The following is a 22,539-nucleotide window of genomic DNA, read 5'->3' as shown; positions in this document are numbered from 1 at the left end:
AAGTATTTTTTATTATCATACCATTTATAATGAATTCAATGTAACAGCACATGCTAAAAGTAGAATTCACATTTTGATATGGTAATCAAAATGTTGTCTTCGCTGGAGTGAAGCTTATTGGAACTCCCCCACTTGGGCATGCTCTTGTCTGCTCTTGTTGTTTTCCACCATTGGTGTTCAGTATTTATCATTATAGATAAACATTTAGATTTATTTATTAGCAATTCAATTCCAAATCAGAAAACTTGTACTATTCTCATGTGGTCATTCCTGTTCGTATTTTGCGCAACAAGTTATAATATATATGCATATATAATATATATGCATATATATATATATATATATATATATATATATATATATATATGCATATATATGTTGTTGTTTGTCTTTCGGCTGCTCCCGTTAGGGGTCGCCACAGCGGATCATCCGCTATGATCCGCATACTGATTTGGCATAGCTTTTACGCCGGATGCCCTTCCTGACGCAACCCTGGTCACCTCTTACGACACAGGGATAGGGATTGGGTTTCGCCATGGCTCCGGGCTGCCCTACACCCTCTCATAGCGCGGCCCAGTGCAGAGCTCTCGTCCTCAAGCGATCCTCCAACCCAAGCCCCCGAGTAGCCAGATTACAGGCGCACGCCACTATGCCCGGTTATATATATATATATATATATATATATATATATATATATATATATATATATATATATATATATATATATATATATATATATATATATATATATATATATATATATATATATATATATATATATATATATATCCATCACAAATGAATACTGAATTCCGAGTTAAGAAAAAAAAAACTCAGTCAGACCTACATTTCTAATTATAAACTTTACATGTAGGGCCTATAGGGTGATAATATCACTTGCTGTGGTTCCAATTTTCATAACTTCTGGCTTCATTTCCAAACCATGCTGACATCCCTTGGGCAATGCTCCAAGCTGGAATTGCTATAGCTGAGTTTTATTGAAACCATTCGCTATGTCAACGATACTTTTATTGTCTTTGCTTTCTCCAAAGAGATCATCAGATGTTGATAACTCGCTCTCACCCAAGAATTGGTGCATATTCTAGGTCTACTCCCTACACTATTTTATTCTTGGAGTCTTCAAAAAATCTGCCATTATGTTGAAACATCATGTTATCTTTTTTACATAAATCCAAATGTGATGTTTTTAAACATTATTCCAATGGAAAAATGATTTGCTACATGCGACAAGTCAACATTCAAAAGACCGGCTTTTGTCAAAAGTCAAAAGCAGAATAGCCGGCTATTCTGTGATGTGCCTTTTATTGAGCATATCATAAAGATGAAACGGTTTCCATTAACACAAAGACTGCTCAAAGACTATCTAAGTGATGTATAATTCACTGCTTTTAGTTTGCTGTCTCTTGTTCTTTAGCCATCGTCTGGATGCAGGAAATGAGACAAAGTTGGCCTGATCAAAATATTCATAAACATTGGTGATTTTGTTCTATAAGTACATTAGTGATTATAGTAATTGTGATGGTGCAGGGGGGAAAAAAAATAGCTGCCCATTCAAATGTGTACAAAATTATGTGCTTAAAAACACCTATATAGTGAAGTCATAAGCATTTATAAGCTATACCTATTATTCTCAAACGTTTTCATAACTAGCAAGGATGAAAGAAAAATACGCCAGAATACATCGCTAAAGTACCGCATCGAGAGATCGCAAAATCACTGATTTGGTCATCCTCAGAATGATGATTAATGTCATCGTGCCTAGCACAATATTGGCTGAAGCAATTACAATGACTCCAACAGAAGGAAGTGACATTCTGTCTTGGGTATTGCACTTGCACAAAAAACAAAAAATTTATTAAAATAGGATTTAGAAATTGATACATCACAAAAGAACACCAAGCGTGACATCACGTTGGCATGATGATGCACAGCTTGGTCTTACACACTTGTATAATATGACCACCATAACTTTGTGAAGATAGTATAGTTTTTCCTTCCAGAATGTAATGAACATTCGGTCATATCTGCTGCTTTTCATCATTTTCCAAAGCAACCAAACTGTGTTGAGCAACAATGGAGTGATTTAAGGTGATTTATCCCTTTTATTCTTCATCTTCCTTCTCTTCCATTTATAAGAGATGAGGTCCAATGGTGTCAAGCTTCTGCCCTGCCTTGAACATGATACTCCTCCACTTCTCCCCGTCTTCAGCCAACTCGCTCCACTCTCCAACCACCCCCACATTATATCACTCCTCACACAATCTTCCCAACTCGACCAAGGTCCACCTCTTTTATTTTTTTTTTCCTCCAACCTTGCTCCCTCAACCTATCCGCTCTTTGCCATTCTCTCTGCCTTCATCCACACCACGTGACCAGCCCACTTCAGCCACTCTTTACAAACTTCCCTGTTAAGTTCATCTGCACACCAATTTCCTCCCTCAGTTCATCCATCCTCCTTCTATCCTCCCTCTTCACCCCCATAATCCTTCTAACTCAGTTGTTCTCACAGACTTGCAATCTCTGCAACTGTCTCTGTCAGTGCCATCATTTTCTCACACAAAATACACCAGAACTTTCCCTTTCCATTGTCTTGATATCTGTTTGCTAATTTTATTTTCTCAAAACAACTTTAAAATCTGTGCGAAAAGTTGATGTCGCAGAAGTTGCACACTCGCTCTCTTTCTGTGGACCACAAAGCCCAAGTAATCCCTGCTCCACATGAAAAAACAAAATACTAGGAATCAAAAAGAATATATATATATATATATATATATATATATATATATATATATATATATATATATATATATATATTGTTGTAGATTTCCGCCACTCCGGCATGCGGACGACCGCCTTTAGCCTGATCGCAGCCGTGCACGCCCACCGAACGTGGCAATCTAGTCGCAGCTTCCGGATCAACGCCGAAACCCAGCTACGGGTGTTTTTAACACACCATAAACCAGCCAACTCTTCTGTCCATGCGCCACATGGTCGATCGCCGAATTGTCCATGTACCTAATTATTCGCGCGGAGAAAAATGCCGGGAGTTTATACCTCAACGGGACCTGCACGAAAATGAGCCGTTTGAGCAGCTCGTTCCGTATGTGATTGCCGAGCGGTTTTATATCGCCAAGTCCCGTCGGACCAGATGTGCGTTTTATCGGCTTATAATCAGCCAGCGAATATCCCGAATGCAATTATGGCAGTCAATGGAGGAAGGGACGCAACGAGCAGGTGAATATTCAAACAATGGGGGTATTTATTTTCAATGCAGGCACGTAAGCAGTGAATGGGGGGATGGGGACAAGACGTGAGCAAAAACCTACAGCCGATGTCTATTTATTATGTACATGCACTTAATCAGTTTGTTACTTATGGACAAGGCGCCACAGACTTTCATGCAAAACCCCAGAAAGAAAGGAAGAACCGGACTCGTGAGCCTTTATAATTTGCTCGGAGCCGGGATGACCGAAGGGGCTCCGAGAGACCGAGCGGGCTACCTGCCACCCTCTTGGTGACTCGCTGGGTCCTGGTTCGGCGACCCTCGGTGTCTCTGCCCGCACTCCAACCTCCGAACTCTCCAGCTCGTTCTTCTCCAAGCGCTCTTCCCGACTCCACCACACCAGCGCAGCGTGAACTCGAGTGCTCTCTCCGAGCGCTCTTCTCCAAGCGCTCTTCCTGACTTCTCGTTCTCCAACTCGTTCTGCAACTCGTTCTCCAACCTGTTCTCCTTTGTCGACAACTCGGCGTCTCTTCAACAGCTCAACTCTTTTGTCGGTGAGCGAACATGGCCCGGCCCTTTATAGCCCCTGGGGCTTCGCTCCTTCGCCTTCGACCCTTCACCCCCGGCTGGTTCCGCCCCTTTCGCCGTTTTGATCCGATCTTGCCGTCAAACGCAGCTGTGTTAGGAATCACCATCTTCATGCGGTTGTGGTGAAGATGGTGAGGAGATGATGCCAGTTGTGGAGAAGATGGTGAGGAGATGATGGCGGTTCTGGAGAAGATGGTGAAGAGATGATGGCGGTTGTGGAGAAGATGGTGAGGAGATGATGGCGGTTGTGGAGAAGATGGTGAGGAGATGATGGCGGTTCTGGAGAAGATGGTGAAGAGATGATGGCGGTTGTGGAGAAGATGGTGAGGAGATGATGGCGGTTGTGGAGAAGATGGTGAGGAGATGATGGCGGTTGTGGAGAAGATGGTGAGGAGATGATGGTGGTTGTGGAGAAGATGGTGAGGAGATTATGGCGGTTGTGGAGAAGATGGTGAGATGATGGCGGTTGTGGAGAAGATGGTGAGGCAATGTTTGTTTAAAATAAAAGACAGAAAAGAATAACACTACCTCAAAGGTTTACAGCCCGTTATACATCGGTGGGGAAATCTAACCTGGAACACACACTTATCGACATAACTGATCTTCGGGGAACCTGAATGGTGATCTGTGAATTTGCACAACCGTAACAATATATATATATATATATATATATATATATATATATATATATATATATATATATATATATATATATATATATATATATATATATTGTATATACTGTGGGACCCTGCCTTCGTGGACTTTGTGTATCCGTGGGTCATAAAGTGCAACCTGCTTCTACATTGGCATAGTTGCATTTTTGGGGGGGAGAGGTTTCATACAGTTCAGGACTGGTCTACCATATCCACCGCCAGCCCCTGATATTAATTCAGCCTGTGAATTCTTCCACAGAAAACTGCTCTCTCGTATGCACAGATTCATCCCATCTCATCTGCAATTATCTTACCCATCCTCCCGCTCTTGGTACTCTGAATCCTGTGGTGAGGCTGTTGCTTTAAAACAACTTTCATTCACCTCTTGGAAGGCAAATCAGACCGAAGCTGACCTCAGATCATTCCACAAAGCCTGCAACAAGTGTGTGTCCACCCTCTGGAGAGCCAGAAAACACCATCTGCCCAATTTCAAGAATGAGCTTTCAAACTTGTCTCCCTCCTCTAAAACCTGGTGGCACCTTGTTAAGTCCGTCTCTGGTGTATACTCCAATTCCATCCCTTTCTTCCCTTCAAATGACTCTTCACAGCCAACTGTGAAGACTATATATTAAGCTTGATTTCATGAAGACTCTATATATTGTTTGATTTGAAAGCATCATGAAATATGCTCAGGTAGCATCAAAATGTGAAAACTTTGGATGGGGTGAATACTTTTTCAGGCTACTGTATGTGCTGCTTCCTTGCTTGACACTCAGAATTTAAAATAGTGCATGGACAAACAACGCTGCGAAGGCAATGTCAAACCACGTTGTATAACCCTTGCCAATAAACTGCTCTGAGAGCACCAACGCTCTGTAAAGAGTATGATTCATCATTTTCAGTAGATTAAACGAAAGGAGCTACACTGACAAAATGACATCATTGGCATCCAGATTGGGAAAAAGAGTTAAACTTTGTCAGAAAAAATATGTAGGAATGGAATCCCCAAAAAAACAACAAACAAGGTAGGAAGGAATTCCAAGGAAAGAATGACAATGCAGGAATGATACCACAATCCTTGAACGGATTACCATAATGACATCTTTTGACATTTTTCTGTCTCAATCCCACAACAAATAAAAATCCACAATTACACCAACCCACACTACAAATATACAACTACGTCTAACATTACATCTTCATGCAATTGTTCCTCTTGCCACCTAATGTATGTATAAAGATGTCATGATCACCTGCTGCTTTATAAATCACCTGCTAACTTATAAAGGACCATTTATTTCCATTGTTAGAAATTCATTAAAATTTGCATCAATTCAATGGAAACGTCATATCAAATGTTGGCTTGTTACCTTAAAATGTGGGCTGTTTCTCTTCTCTCCCACCAGCATAACGTGAAAAGGGTTTTAATCGTCACAGCAATATTTTTGTGCTCAGTGCTGTTCTACGTAAAGTATCTGGCAGTTGATGACGAGACAGCCATGTATCACTTGGGGTTGACATGCATGGCTTCCTCAGTTGTCAGCTTTGCATCACCGCTTGCCTCTGTTGTGAGTACCATGCCACCATTATCACCAAAAATGCTCAGACAAGTTGATTATGAATGAGGCATTCCATTGTGGTGCTTATTGTAGAATTAATCATGTAGTTTTAAAGGTTTCATGTTTATTTATAGATACGGTAAATCAAGTGATGTTAACTTAAAACGTGATAATTGCATATGACTATTGAGGTATGTCTAAAACCATCTGGTTGACTGAACCATATTATAATACCATGCCACATCACATCAACGGCTACCCAAGGATGTGCCCAAGAGCAATTAGGATTGGAAAAAGTCAATGATCATGGTCTTGAGCTTAAATTATGCATGCATTGACAAATAATATTGATTGCCTTTCCTCAAGGAGGAAAACTCAAGCTGGTTTGTTTCAAAATAATCTCAAGCTGGTAAAAAAAATGCAGATAAAAATAGCAAAATTGGTGTTTTTTATTTTTTATTCTGATGTATACACCAAAATAGCATGCAAACGGAGTCTTTCTTCTAAAGCGGCCATAAGAAAATCTTGGGAATCTTCGAGCCTGACATGGTTAGTAAGAAAGAGGTTGAAAGGCTAACAGAAAGGAAAAACGTCATAGAGGAAATCAAAATTTAGGAGGTAGAGATGGATTGGTCATGTGCTGCGCATGGATGATCAAGATATACTGAAAAGAGTAATGTGCTGGGAAACTAATGGGAAGAGAATGGTGGGACGGCCAAGAGAGGCATGACAACACATACAGTCGGGAAAGAAATGAAAGGAAGAAAGGTCACCTGTAATAAAATTGGGACATTGGCCCAAGATCGACGAAACTGGCAAAAGTTCAAAAGGAAACTCCATATGCCAGGTGGCATGATTGGGTAATGAGGGTATACACCAAAAATTGGAGGGGGAAACTTTAGGGAAACCTTTCTTTTTCTTTGCGTACATGTTCTCTTTGGCATGGCCATCGGAATGATCATCCTGCAATATCATGTTGTTCATCCTTCATTACTTATTGATGCAACCTTGTGGTTCATCATTCCTATACTTGTAGATAATTTCTATAATTTCTACCATGCAAATTCTCGTCTTTTTGTTCCAAGTTTCAATCTTTTCTCTGATCATCTTCTTCTTCTTCTTCTTCTTCTTTTTATTCTTCTTCTTTTTATTCTTCTTCTTCTTTTTATTCTTCTTCTTCTTTTTATTCTTCTTCTTCTTTTTATTCTTCTTCTTCTTCTTTTTCTTCTTCTTCTTCTTTTTATTCTTCTTCTTCTTCTTTTTATTCTTCTTCTTTTTATTCTTCTTCTTCTTCTTAATTCTCCATCTGTTTATATGTTTTGTTTAAATACTTGTTTTTCTTTTTTTATGATGTTTTCCCCTCATTTAACCATGTCATCACTCTTATTGGAAGATGTTTGAAACTCACCTCTGTTGGTGCAATTTTTGTCATTTACTTGATTATTTTATTTTTAATTTCCCCTTTTGTAAGTCTCTAGTTTGTTATGAAAATGCTGTTATCTGTTATTTCTATGAGCATGGCACCCGCACCTGAAGCCATGGTGCAGCACAGTGCTCAAACTTACATTAGATACTGCTGAAATAGTTATTCTGAATGTCAAACTAGTTCTTGAACTTTTACTATCCATCTCATCTGATAGGATGGTGCAGATTGATTGCACTTTCCTCTGTGCCTGTCTTATCTTATTTGATTCCCAGGCCAATTATTAACTTGTATTGCTGCTTCGCAAGCAGGGCATTTCATCACAAAGTGTGTTGTTCTTCAGATGTACATTTAAGCTGGGTGTCCCATCTCCTTGTGTTCGCTTGGGAACATTAATTATCTCACAGTTTTTCGCAAAAGTTCTCTTGTGGACATTAATTATCCCTTCCATCGCCAATTCTGTCATAGATGTGTGTTGAACTCGAGCTGCTTTTTATTCTGCACTAAAGGATGTCCCCACAACTACCACTACCTCTTTTTCATTCATATACCCATCAGTCAGCAGTATCAGTGATTGAAACAAAATTGATAGCACTGACTGCTGAAGAGTAAAAGCAGATTCTGATTCATGTTGTCATCGTTTCAACAACACAATCCAATGAGCGAGGATTCGTTCTAAATTACGATACAGGTCGCAAGGAGACAGCAAACTTGAAGTGATTTCTTTATTAAATTGTTTTTGTAAATATTTTGGGCCAACAAAACATGGTAGTCTTCATATGTGTGTCACTTTATTTGTAGTGCTTGTATGAATGTGTGCACCCATGTTTTATTTTCAATTAAAAAAATATATATTCCAAACCGCTTGCCAAAAATGCGTTAAGTTTTTAAATTACTCTATCAGTAAATTATTCCTGGTGACATTCATTGTGAAGGTGTGAGCGCAGTTGTTTGTAAAGTCATTTTTCTGCAACTTGAAAAGGAAAGATAATAACACTTTTCTAAATGCTCAATAAATCAACTCCACTACCATTTGCCTGTACACATATCTTCCACCACTTACCCTTAATGCAATCGCCAATCATTGATTTTTTTTTTTCTTTCTTTCTTTTGACTCTCAGTACTTAAATATATTTTTTAATTTGTCACTGATTAACCATGGAGGCATTATGTGCTTTATTTATGGTATGATGTGTTTGCCATCCCCCCTCCCCCCTAGTTTACTCACTTTGTCTTGTAGTATCTATCCCCTTTACATTTATGTCCTTGAGTGAGTCAATGATGTCCTGTAATTGGTATCATTTGTTATAACAAATATAATTATAAAGACGGGCAATTTTCATGGACATTCCTGTTTTCGTTAATGGATTTCAACTCTTGGAATGAACTGTGAAATGTGAAATTATTTTGATTAAAAATAAAATTTGGAGCTGTTGCAGAGAAATTGGGTAATACACGAGATGGGTAGTTTGTTCAGCACTGTTATGGCCAAATAACAAGTCTAAAGTGAAATGTAGTTTTTATTTTTATTTTTTGGAATTTTGTAATCGCAATATGTCACAATCATGTGTCCTCAATGCTTGAGGGCACCCGCTTAAATGATATCTTTTTCTGAGATCGTACTTAAAGTGGGGTGGAGCTGAAAGGTTGTCCCGGTGTACTTTTTTTTTCTTTAAAAAAAAAAAAAATTTCAGTGCAGTTGAGTAGAACCTCTTTTATCGAGACATCCAAACAACGGAAGACCCATGATGTGGGGAAAAAATAATGGCAAAAAATTGTGGATTTTATTTATTTTTTACCTGAGTAACTGTTTATTGATCCTCTGCTCATGGAGGTTATTGGTGGCATTTTTAGTCACTTGTTTCCCCTCTAGTGAGCCTGATTTGGCTTAGTGTTTCGGGTGGCGGCTTGGGATCCGAGGGTCCTCAGTTCAAGTCCTGTTGGCCACTGAATTAATACACCAGGGGGTTGACTCAGCCTGTCATCCTTCCGAGGTCGGCGAAATGAGTACCAGCGTGTACTGGTAGAGGGGCACTGCATCAGCGACAGTCGTGCTTCCAAGAAATGATAGCTATCCCGGCAGCTAAGCTGCCATATGCAAGAAGAAGAAGAGTTCCCCTCTAGACGAGTATGCAAAAAATCCGAAGAAAATTGGATGCTTTATTTGGTTAAGGTTTCATCATCGAACAAAGTCATTCTGAACTGAGCCGTGCTGAGTTTTGTGGCCAACCAAGATCACACAAAATCACAGTAGCTCTTCAAAAAGCCAAACATGTTTGTGAATACCTTAAATTTATTCATTCAAAATTGTTAACGTGAGATAACAAAGTGCTTTAGCGAAAACCCAGATCATTGAACAAAGCAGACAACCAGAATACCCCAAATGCGAAAGCGAGACAACTGCTGGGTTTTCCCAACTCCCAAACGGGACCGGGGTGAAATTTTATTTTTAGTTGTTCCAGTCCAAGGTAATTTTGCATGACTTTTATGCACTTGGAGGCTGTTGATGGCATCTTTATCAGTCACTTCTTCATCTTTAGACTCTTATGCAAAGAATCTGGAGATTAGATATTTTATTGGGTTTTTAGAGAAGTTTGTTGTTGGGCTTTGTCGTGGAACAAAGCTGATCCTAACTGAACCAGGCCGGGTTTTGTTTCCAACACGATGCAATATCACTGTACTTACTGGTTTGTGTTTAAGCATAGCTGGGTGAGAAAAATAGCTCAAATTTCACCAGCACATGTCACCCATTACACCAGAAATGTCATGTGCAGGCACAGAGACAGGGTCTTGTAACTGCTTCCTTTAATACAATGGTGACTGCAAAGACAAAACAAATTAACCACAGCATGTTTACCAAGCCACAATCACAATGAAGAGCAGATAAAAGAACAATTCCCATCGCAAAAGATTGGTTAATGTTACATCATGAGAACCATCATGAACGTCAAAATTTAGTGATCACCCACCAACCAGAATCCGATCAAACATAGACAATTATGTGTTATTACTCACTTGACTGATTCTGTGGAGGGTGAAAACAAGAAAGGATAACGAATGTAGAGCAACAGAGATCCTCACAACTGGACAGGTCCCAGGTGGCTTGTAAAATAAACCTCCTCATAAAATGTCATGGTATGTTAGATATTGTGGCACCATGACATGAACCGAGTTCCAGACAAAACTCTGCCCAACTGGGTAAGTTTCAATCTCAGCTCTGCCAATCTTCGCACTTCAATTACATAAGGCATCCCGCCATTCTCCAAGGGAGGTTTTTAGCCCATTCTGGCCAAGCGAAAAGTGGGGTTAAGCAATCAGTGGCATATGCACATGTTTGCATTTTGTTAAGAGCATACATTGAAAACCATTCACCGGAGGAAATTGAAACTTTACCACATGTTACATGACCATTTGATATCGCGCATTTTGAGCGTACATCAAAAATTTTCTACGTGTAACTTGTACACATTTGGGCAATGGCGATCAATACTGCAACATTATTGATGTGCTCTAGCCCTTCTGATATACGAGATAATACTACGTACCTCAATTTTTACAATCCTAGCAAGTTTAGTTACCATATCCGATTTACTCGAGATTGTGACTCAAGTGATAAATGTACAGTGGACAGATAAACATATGTGGACTTTACATTGTTCTCCTGAGAGCACACACACACACACCACTTCACTGATTAATGACACTCAATCAGTGCAAATCTAAATGTGTCCAACATGGCATAATTAAGAAGTCTAGTCTTCAGCTTCATCATCCTCTAACATGTTTGAAGGGTTCTCGCAGTTTTCAGCCATGCACGAACAGGCTTCGGTACATGAAAATCCATTCACCCTACACGTGCAAACAGACCGATGACAGGCACTCTTGGCGCAATGGCAAGTGCTAAGCTCTACAAGACCTTTTGGTGCTGGGTCTTTCTCCATCCATAAAGGTTGAATTACCTCCTCATTAATGTCATTATTGTCTCCAGCCATCTGGATGAAGACACCAGAACAGATGTTCGATGGAATGACAACTCCCATTTCTTCTGTTTTAGCCAGAATCTCCTTTGCTTGTCCGGTGTCAATAGCCTCTATCTCATCGTAGGACGAACAGTGGCCCATTCGGTTAAGCAATATTATCAGTTCCTTTGAACCAGTTATGTGACGAACTGCCATGGCGAGACTGGTGTGCTTCGGAGTCTTAACTCGTGCATGCGACGAGCAATGAAGTAGATCTTGTGCCACCATGATGACCTTCCTCTCGTCTGATTGATTCTTGCATTCTGCCGGAAAGTTCCCAGCATTGTCACTATCATCAGCCGAAATTACCCAGCGTAAGAACCAGTATACACTGTCTGGTATAAGTGATTTCGCTGTGATGAGACTCAGATCGTCCGTGTTCAAAGGCTTGACAGGAATACCATTGCACTCAGCAATATCCCCTCTGATCAGCATCGCAGTAAGATACAGAAGTTTAGTGCGTTCTGTCTGATGCAAAACTTGTTCATCAGCGGAAGAATCTTCGTCTTCATGGGGCTCAAATGTTTTTTTGAAGGCTGCATTCAGAACATGTTGCAGTGATATTGAGCTTGTATACATCAGTTCTGATTTCTCTCTAATTCAGGGCTGGTGGAATACCAACTCGCGCCAAAATGCCTCATCAATCTGAGCTTCAAATCTGCTTTGTGTATTTGATGGACTTTTCGTGGTCAACACCGTGTGTTACTAGAAGACGTTGATATTTTTCGAGAAGATTGTGCATATCGTATGCCTTGCCATGCTTCAAATCTGTTTTAAGGCCATCAATTAAGTCCCGGAAAGGGCTGGTGTATTGATCTTCATTTTCGCTGGCCTTAAAAGTGCAATGTTTGATGTTTGACTTACTGGTGTACTTTGAAAAGCATACTTTGTGATATTTTGCTTCAGCTGCCACAAGGTCACCGTTTACTCCACAGATTATATGCAACATATATTCATCGCCTAAAGCTTCAGCAGAATCCTTGATAGATTGACACACTTCAAATGTGCTAGCATTCAGCATTTCTGTCACTTTTTTGTGGGACCTATTCTTGCAGAACATGCACTTTGACCAGTCTACAAGACTCGACTGTGATCTGGACCGTCTCCCTAGCTGATCTGCGTCCATCGTATCCGATCCCGAAACTTCAGACGGCGACAGAGATGGCCCTCTTCTCTTCGCAGTAATATCGAGATTGTGTTTGCTAGTGCAGGACTTGTAGCAATTTGAATGCCAGAATACATCCATGGTCTGTAGTCTCTGTAAATCTGGAAGCAGTCGCTCATAACGCTCATCTTGCCTGCACTGCAGTGCAGAAACGAGCCTCTCTATGGAAGTGCTCTGTCCCTTTCGAAGAACATCCTGTGAATCTTCTTGACAGAGTACACATTTGTCATAGTTTGTTCTCTTTCTCCGTTTTCGTGGTGGCAAAACGGAAAGCACGCAAGTACTGCTGGTATCGTCATCCATGTCTCCATCAAATCTACAAAATCATACGAGGTTTAATCCCTCACAGACTGCAGTCTGTAGCCCAGAAGACAAATTATTAACAGGTCAAGGTACTTCAAGATGAACGTCCAGGTACTTTTGGAACTGTTCAACTACCTGAAACAAAAAGGAATGTTATTATAACAATCAGCAGAAAGTCATTACTCTTCAAAATGGTATATGTGCAAACCATAGATGATTTAGGATACGTTCTTTGCCAACGCGGTCGAGCTACGTATGTTTAACAGGCAAACTGTCTCAAGATCACAAATAATACATTTTATACAGAGAACGGCACAAAAATTATGCAAACAGACATTCAGCAAACAGAGAAATACAAAACCACAAACACACTTTTTCGATTTGCCTGGTGAATTCTACGACATGTTTATTGCATTATGGGATTCTACACATGAATTTCGACTAATACTTCACTGACAGTAATTTATATGTCTGCACCAATCTCTCCTCTTTATATCCATGCATTGTATAATAATTAGAATGAACCAGTTCAAACGATACAATCGACTAAAGCAACCCACCATGGATCACATTCTCCCATTGATGAAAAAAAAACTTGATTTGACCCCCACCATACAAAATGGCCTGTAGAAAAAAATGCTATACCACAATTTGAAGTGACACCCACCCTAAAACTGCTCAGGAGAGGTTGCCCTAACATAATATGCATTCAGACCTTGTATGTGTTGTGGGTTGAGCAAGACCTTATTTTAAGGCCTATATGGGAAATAGCTCCTTGACTATTGGGTCCATTTGTCTGTCTGTCTATTTGTTTGTCTGCACAGAACTGCTGTGTATTTCTCCGCCACTGCTTGACAGATTGAGACAAAATTTTCAGCATAGGTGTGACTACTCATGTAGAATGTTATAATCGTAATTATGACGTCATAGGTCACGTGGTGTGGCAGCCATGTTGGAAAAATGGAAAAAAACTTTGGACCTCGGTATCTGAAACCACACCAAGGAAAAACTTGAAACTTGGCACACAGCAAGTACTCCTTGTGGGGAATGTGATTATGTTTTTTTTGATGCCATCATAGGTGCCTTCCTTATGATGTCATAATTGCGTATGTAGAACACATCTGATCAGTATGAACAATTGAGGGTCATACCGGGATAAAATGGTCCACAGAAAAAAATTTGATGTCATCGATCACGTGATTCGGCAGCCATATTTTTTTTAAGAAAAACCTTCAAACATCTTCTCTGAAGTGGCTGAACAGATCTAGGTGAAACTTTACACATGTGACCACTTATCCATGAGGAACGAAAGGTTCACACATATGACGTCATGGTTAACATGGTTTGGCAGCCATGTTGGATTTACCCTCAAACCAATAAAAAATAATCTCTATAACGGCTGGACAAGGAAGGGTAACTTCACACAAATGTTCCCCAAGCCATGGGTGTACAAGTTTGTTCAGGAATAATTGATAGGTCACATGGTTTGGCAGCCATATTGGATTGAAGAAAAATATTAAATAGTTTTCTCTGGAACCGTTTAATCAATTGACACACAACTTCACAATTATGTTCTACTCGTGATGCGGAATACATGTTTTAAATTTCAATATGTTCGGGTGTATGGTCTGGCAGCCAGGTTTATTTAACTTTTTGATATGGGTTATTTTGGGGTTTATTTTTTACTTATTTTTTGAATAAGGCTCACTTGGCTGTGCCTGGATAGGTTTGAGGGTAGAGGAGTAACAGCTGAAATGTGAATTCTATCCAGGTTCCTCATGATGACCTCATCTTTGCTTTTTGCTTGTTCTGGTTCCTTCTGATTACTCCAATGCAGGACTGTAGTGATTTGGTCTTCCATTTAATTAGGGCTTCAAGCCAAATGGCTGAAGCCCTATTGAATTCGTTAGTATTATTATTATTATTATTATTATTATTATTATTAAGGCATTTTTATGTTCTACTGACCGATTTTGTGGCGGATCTGGAGGGAAAACTGTTGGATGAAATTCAACGAAACTTAACACCATAATAACTCTCCACCTGAAATTTATACTATGAAACATTTGATGACGTAGGTCACGTGGTATGGCGGCCATATTGGATTTTCTCCAAAACCTAAAAACATCTTCTCCAGAACGGATAACACGACAGCCTCAAACTTTTGCACACATTTGCATTGTTCCATGGTAATGTTAAGTTGTTAATTTGGTCGAAATCGTTACATAATTCATATGATTTAAAATGATGCCGATTCGCCTCATTAAATATGCAAAATATTCAAATGAGAGTTGAAAAAATTTAATGACAAATTTAGATAGCACATAAACAGGGGACTCCCAATATATTTATACTATGTCTGTATTTGACCCCAGTGAGCCCCCAGCGCCCCCAAAGTTGAAAATCACCCATTTTTGAAATGTCATAAAATGAAAACAACGCTTGGATGAAATTCAATGAAACTTAAACACGTAATAACTCTCCACCTGAAGTTTATACTTTGAAAATTTTGATGACGTCGGTCACGTGGTATGGCAGCCATATTGGATTTTCTCTAAAACCTAAAAACATCTTCTCCAGAATGCATAACCCAACAGCCTCAAGCTTTTGCACACATTTGCGATGTTCCATGTGAATATTAAGTTGTTAATTTGGTCAAAATCGTCACTAAATTTATATGATTAAAATTATGCCGATTCGCCTCATTAAATATGCAAAATAAGCAAATGAGAGTTGAAAAAATCGAATGACTGATTTAGATAGGCCTTAAAGAGGGGACTCCAAATATGTTTACATTATGTCTGTATTTTACCCCAGTGAGGCCCCAGAGCCCCCAAAGTTTTAAAATCACCCATTTTTGAAATGTCGTTAAATGAAAACAATCGTTGGATGAAATTCAATGAAACTTATCCATTTAATAACTCTCCACCTGAAGTTTTACTTTGAAAATTTTGATGACGTAGGTCATGTGGTATGGTGGCCATATTGGATTTTCTCCAAAACCTAAAAACATCTTCTCCAGAAAGGATAACCCGACAGCCTCAATCTTTTGCACACATTTCCGACGTTCCATGGGAATGTTAAGTTGTTAATTTGGTCGAACTCGTTACATAATTTATATGATTAAAATGATGCCGATTCGCCTCATTAAATATGCCAAATATGCAAATGAGAGTTGAAAAATTTTAATGACAGATTTAGATAGTTCATAAACAGGGGACTCCAAATATGTGTATACTATGTCTGTATTTGACCCCAGTGAGGCCCCAGAGCCCCCCAAAGTTTAAAATCACTCATTTTCGACATGTAAAATGAAACCGAAAGAAGATAGAGCTATAGTGACTGGACATTCTGGAAGATCGTTTAACGTCCTACAAGTTCGCCATTTACATTAATATGCAAATGTGTAGTTATTGAACTTTTTTCGGGACTTGAAACTTTGTCCAGCCTCGATTTTTCCAATGTGAAGTTTCTTTCTTTATCATGTATTGCTATCGGCTTTACAATCCTTCATTGATATAACATGAGGGACACCGTCGCGAGACCCCATTGCAGACTCAGTGCAAATTAAAGTCCTTTGACGTCGGATGCACGGGTTGACGCCCGGGATTACTGGTTTACCAGTTTTAATTTGAATTGAATTTATTTAATCCCATTCTAAATTAAATTGAATAATCAATAATAATTTTAAAAAACGTCATGGGTCAGGGTCAGTTGTCTGATCAAAGCGGAACGTCTTGGTACCCGGTCATCACTGCCAGCAGTTATAAAGTGACAGTTCCAGTTTTGTCTCTTATTAATTACGAAACATGCCAGTACACATATGCCACACAAAATACACCACAAAAAAGCAGTCCTGGCAAGGGTCTGCATTCTTTGATTCCTCTTTTTCTTCTTTCATTTGCGGGACTAAATATATTAATAACCAAAGCTGTCCAGGTCTTTTTGGAACACCATATATACGCAACTTAAAAAACACCTAGGCCACAAGTGTGCCTCACTGACCGGGTCTTCAGTTGAAGTCCTCAGAATCATCCCGTTTCAGCACTCCAACCTCGATATGGTCAGCTAAGGTGGCCAGCATGGGCCCATGTGCCTCCACATGCATCAAGTACACTTGGATGCATATGTACCTCTACCCCCAGTCAGCGAGAATACAGGTTACAACAACAACAGCTTCCACTCTCAGAATCCACAGCACCGAAAATGTATTGTTAAGGATTCAGCGGTGGCGGGATTCGGACGAGTGATGTCAATCACTGTCCGTAACCAGTTTGGGTTTTCGCACCCTACTCTCGACAGCCAAATGTTACATATTCGGCATCACTTAACCACCGCCGTCTCCGGAGTTATAACGCCGGCTGGTTCGGCACAATTCTCGGGTTACGCGCCTCAGATCACGATACCAAAATACACCTGTGCCTTGCCAGCTGGGGGAATAGCCCCCGGTTACAGACTGGTTTTGTCAGATACCGAGCGAATTCTGCCAGTCTGTAACCATTTTGGTTTTTATATCCAAATCGAGCGGATCGTTCCTTGGCGCGGCACGAATTAATTCAAAGCGGCAACTTCATACGAATCACCCAGATTTATTGGGGACACATCGGGGAAACACAACACAAGCAAAGCATTCACGACAATGTTATAATTCATCTATAACCCGTTCTTAACTTGGAAGCTACGGATTACGGGTTTCGAAGGGGACCCTAACGAGATAACCCTTAGACAACATGCGGACAAGACACAGAGTACTTGGTGATGTTTCATGGATGAGAGGAAAGTGTCAAAGGCACGAATGTGGCTCGTGACAAGCCGATGTCTACGGATTCGAGCGCCCAAGCTCAAACACGCCGCGTGGCAAAATGGCGCTCGTCCTCCTCCTTCTCCCGGCACTGCTTGCACACGCAGCCTCAGCGCGTTCTGACCCCGCGTAATGTCAACGGCACAAGACCGTCAGATCGATGGTGGGTTTCACCTGTTTTCTCACAAGGTCCAGTATACAAGTCCAGGCCTGGCCTGTTCACCAGATCAGGCCAAATTGAGGTGTTGGGCTCCGCAGGCTGGGTCCATGGGATTCCAAGATGTCGTCGAGCCGTGAGGTGAGTAGGGACAGTCAGAGGCTCCGTCACTGGACTCCGGATGAACCTGTCGGTGTCCTCCTCATAAAAGTCGATCGCCGACTCCCACGAGTCGTTTCTCCTGCCTCTTTCACCAAGCAGATCACAGACAGACAGAGCCGTCCCTTACACAGCAGATCACGACTCCCACTAGTCGTTTCCCATCCAGCCAAAGGCAGACAGACCTCATGCGGTCCTTTCCCTGCCTTTCTTTCGGCTCGCTCCTCACGAAAGCTGATCGCGCGTGTCGAGGAGCTCTCAATCCCACATTCTGCCGATCGCAGACTGACCTCGGTGCTCTCAGTTCCACCTCCTCTTCCCGGCACTCGCTCGCCTCGGTAGGCCACTCCCCCTCAGAGCGCTGGGCGGGGACTATTGTCCGGAGAGAGGAAGGAAGAAGAAGAACCTCTCGGTCCACCACCAATGCACGAACAAATAACAGCCTGGTACACCTCCCAACACACATGTAACGTCCAATTTCCGAACAACCTGGCTTTAGATGCATTTAATGGGGGATCTGGGCTAATCCTATATTTAATAGCACACTATGGGCCATTTCCGCAACAGTATACTGGAGCAACCAACCAACCACCCAACTGTACAACAAAACACAAAACGCGTGCAGAAGAACACACACACACACACACACACACACACACACACACACACACACACACACACACACACACACACACACACACACACACACACACACACACACACACACCCCACACAACCAACCAACTAACCTCAAAACACACTGCTCAAGTCAACCACCATACCCACATCTCTCCATATCTCTTCCACACTCAATTGTGAAAGTGGAAAATATACCCCATCTAATAAAATGTGTATAATGGTCTGTATCAACCATCTGCAGCCATGTGGTGTGATCATAAAGCTCTGTGAATCACACGACTCTCACCAGGCAATGGTGTTCCTGTATTAATTATGTTTTCAAATGTTTTAAATGCTAGAACATATGAGGGACCACGTGAGGTGGAGTGATGTTAGGGCCACATCGGCCATTTTGGAGTTAATGCCATATAGCACTATTTTAACCCTTCCCCTATCATCTGAGCCTATCATCATCATATCATTAAAAAAATGTTGCTTAGATCACTCCTCCTCGCTGGGCCTCATCTTTAGAATTTGTTGTAATACCTTATAGCTAAATGAAAAACAGTTAGGCTTAAGCTGCAAATCCTGTTAAAAGCAAATATGTCTTTGTGTGGCCTTGTGGTTTGCTTTCTGCACTTCTTCTTATTGTACTTCCCCTTTGATCCAAAAAGTGCAGTTGTGTCTCTTTCTTGTGATGCCCGGGGTGAGTCGGTTGTCATGAATTATTGCGTAAGTGTAAAAAAAAAAAAATTGCATTGTACTTCGGGAGTGAACTTATTAAACTCAAGTTTTGCTGGCAGAGACTTTAAGTGCTTCTCCTTTCCCTTTCTTCCCCTCTTTGCAAGTCTCTGAATTATTTATTTTCTGTGCAAAACATTACATGTTGATTAGTCGTGTCAGATGTCTTTCACATGACCCATCCTTATTTCCAATTTGTATATAAGGCAGTCCCCTGACACTTGAGAGCCAGAGGAGTTTCAAAGCTGATTGATGCTTTGCTTTTCTCCGTGCACGTGACCAATAAACTGATTCAACCAAGGGTGGTCTTCAGAGTTTTTCCACGACACAATCACGACACATTTTGGAGCTCATAGAAGCACCACAAAATCAATCTCAACCTATACCGTTCAACATGCCCTCCATAAACTTCCTCCAAAATCAAAGTGAACCATTCAAGGCAACCTGGACCATTCTCTCACACATCCTCCTTTCTGTTCCATACACTCAGAGTCTAGCAAGGAATGCATAGAAGGAATTGCCAATATACCCTCTACACCTCACCTCACCTCAAATGGCTGACAAGAAAATCCTTGTCACGCATATCTCCACCGGGAATACCATCTGTGGCTTTAGGTCTGCCACCACCTGCCAATTACATGCATTTAGCAGACCGCTTGCCTTCTACCACTTCCTCTTTCCACCTCTTATACAAGCACCACCTCTCTCCCATGGGCCTCCTCCTCCTTCTCCACTCCCCTCTTTCTCCATCTCATCACCTCTTGTTGCACCATCTCCACTACAACTGCTAGTACTTAATCATGCCGCAATCTATATCTTTCTGCTGCCAGTGCTACTGAGCGTGCACTCTGCATGCTGCATTGTTCCACGACCTCCACACCAAGAGAAGCTCTACTCCTGCAACAACCCCCACACCCTCAAGTTTGCTGCCGATGGAAGCACATCATATGTTGCCCGCAACAGGAAATTCAACAGTATTGGCTCCATCCTCAAACTCTCTTGCAATTCCAATGTCCTCGCCTGCACACCCTCCCACCGAGTCCAAGCACCTTGTTGTGCCTGTCCAATTGCCTTCACATACCTCCTCTCCTCCTCCTCTCTCTCCACCATCTTCCTCCTTTCTTTCACACATGCCTTTCCCCCACATTCATGCTTCATCCACCCCAATTCATGCTTCTCATGCTGCACCATTCCAAACACCTCCTCCTGTTGCAACCGCTCCTCCATCTCATCCACCTCTGCTCTTGCATTCCACTTCAGACTTGCCTTCTTCTCTGGGAGAGCATTGATCACCACTGGATCACTCGAATCTCACACGCTCACCACTCTGTACTCCTCGATATCGATGTTAAGGGAAACTGGAGTTTTCGACACTGACCATAAAAGCAATATTCGTCAAACAGCAATATGTGTTTGTATGTGTGTATATATGTGTGTGTATATATATATATATATATATATATATATATATATATATATATATATATATATATATATATATATATATATATATATATATATATTTGTATGTGTGTATATATGTGTGTATATATATATATATATATATATATATATATATATATATATATATATATATATATATATATATATATATATATATATTTGTATGTGTGTATATATATATATATAGTCTAGAAATTAAACCACCATATACATTAGAAGTGCTGATGCTAAAATAGAAACTGCCATACTTTGGACACATCATGAGTGCAGAAAACAAAATTTGGGCAAGTCAAATGTGCTGGGTGGGGTTGAGGGAAGAGCAGGAAGAGGCAGACCTTGTATGTGCCTGATGGGTGGGGGTCAAGGCTGCAACCATGCTGTCTCTGCCAGTTTCAGAAAGCAGTGTAGGAAAGGGATGATTGGAGAAATCTGATCATGAATGTCAGAAGTGGGCCACTGGTTATAATAATTTTTTACTTCCGGTGGGTTTGCGGACCAGTGACTCTTGGCCTATACACCGCCATGTGTAAGTCCATCCAATTTTCTCAAAATTTCTTTCAGGAAAGCATTAAGCAATGTTGGTGATGGTTAGGAATGGGGTTATGTGGCGAATAAAGGTCACAATCGGGCCATAAGCGTTTCGGGGTCAATATTGTATGTCACACTAGAAGCCATGGCTTGCAGAAATAACGTATGCAGCCCCAAGATAAGTTATAAACAATCCATGTAGTGATCATATAATGTGATGGCTAGAAAAATTGGACAGCCAATGGGATACATTATTTATGTGTAAAGACTCATTTATGCAATTTTGTTACCAAAGGATTATTGCGGCTTAGCTCACTGCCGACCTAGACACCGAGCAAGTGGAGATTGCTCGGATCCATTAATCTGTGGTAGACGCAATAAGCATAGAATGTCTCAAGGATGTCGGTTTCCTCCAAATTTCTTTGTTTAGTGTTAAATAACAGTAGCAACTTTATAAAAAGGCAATCCTACTTTGGACAGAATTGATTGAATAGTTTGTATCTATAATAATTTTCCTTCCTGTAATGCCACGATAAGTTATTTATACACCTTAACACGAAGTGGGGAGGGGGACAAATGAGGTCACTATAACTTCTGCTGTTGGAAGTCTTGAGTTCGAATTTACACATATTTGGTGCCTTAATAATTACGATAAAAATCTATAATCATGGTAATTTAACCCCCACCCCCATAAAATCTGCCAAGGGGGGTTTGGAAGTGGCTCCATGCTTTAAATTGATCAGTCTGGCCCAAACGACAATGCCACCAAATGTCATACTTTTACCATAAAATGCACAATACCTTATGCATATGATCTTACATACTGGACGACTGAAAAGGTGCATGCAGACAACTGCAAAATGTGTGGTCTCTTCATTGACACTCCTACAGAGGCTCATAACTTGTGAATGGCCTTTTTATACTCTTACTGGGGACATACACCGTTTGCTCAAAACGAGTTCCATGCCATACCTAAGTTATAGATGGTGTTCTCGCAATGTGCCCTTCCATAAAAGCATCTTTTCTGCACCTGTCTAGATCTGAATCGGCAGGAGAGTCTTTTCTTAACTGGCTTTGGAGATAAAGGATTCTTACTCATTGTCCAATTTAACAG

The 22,539-nt window shown here is 40.7% G+C and overlaps 1 protein-coding gene across 4 annotated transcripts in view; it reads left to right on the top strand.

The window, feature by feature from the left end:
• Positions 1–22,539, top strand: part of SLC50A1 (solute carrier family 50 member 1) — a 73,153-nt gene that overhangs the window by 31,508 nt on the left and 19,106 nt on the right. For all 4 annotated transcript variants that reach the window (XM_085873790.1, XM_085873791.1, XM_085873789.1 and 1 more), the window contains one exon: positions 5,895–6,056. In XM_085873790.1, coding sequence (XP_085729916.1) covers positions 5,895–6,056 — 162 coding nt within the window. The remainder of the gene's footprint in view (positions 1–5,894; positions 6,057–22,539) is intronic.

The sequence above is a fragment of the Eptatretus burgeri genome, chromosome 3 (assembly GCF_056783735.1).
Source record: "Eptatretus burgeri isolate ZD-2024b chromosome 3, Ebu_testis_v1, whole genome shotgun sequence".
In the NCBI taxonomy this organism is placed as follows: Eukaryota; Metazoa; Chordata; class Myxini; order Myxiniformes; family Myxinidae; genus Eptatretus; species Eptatretus burgeri.
The sequence above is the reverse complement of the archived record's forward strand: the minus strand, read 5'-3'. Positions and strand labels throughout refer to the sequence as shown.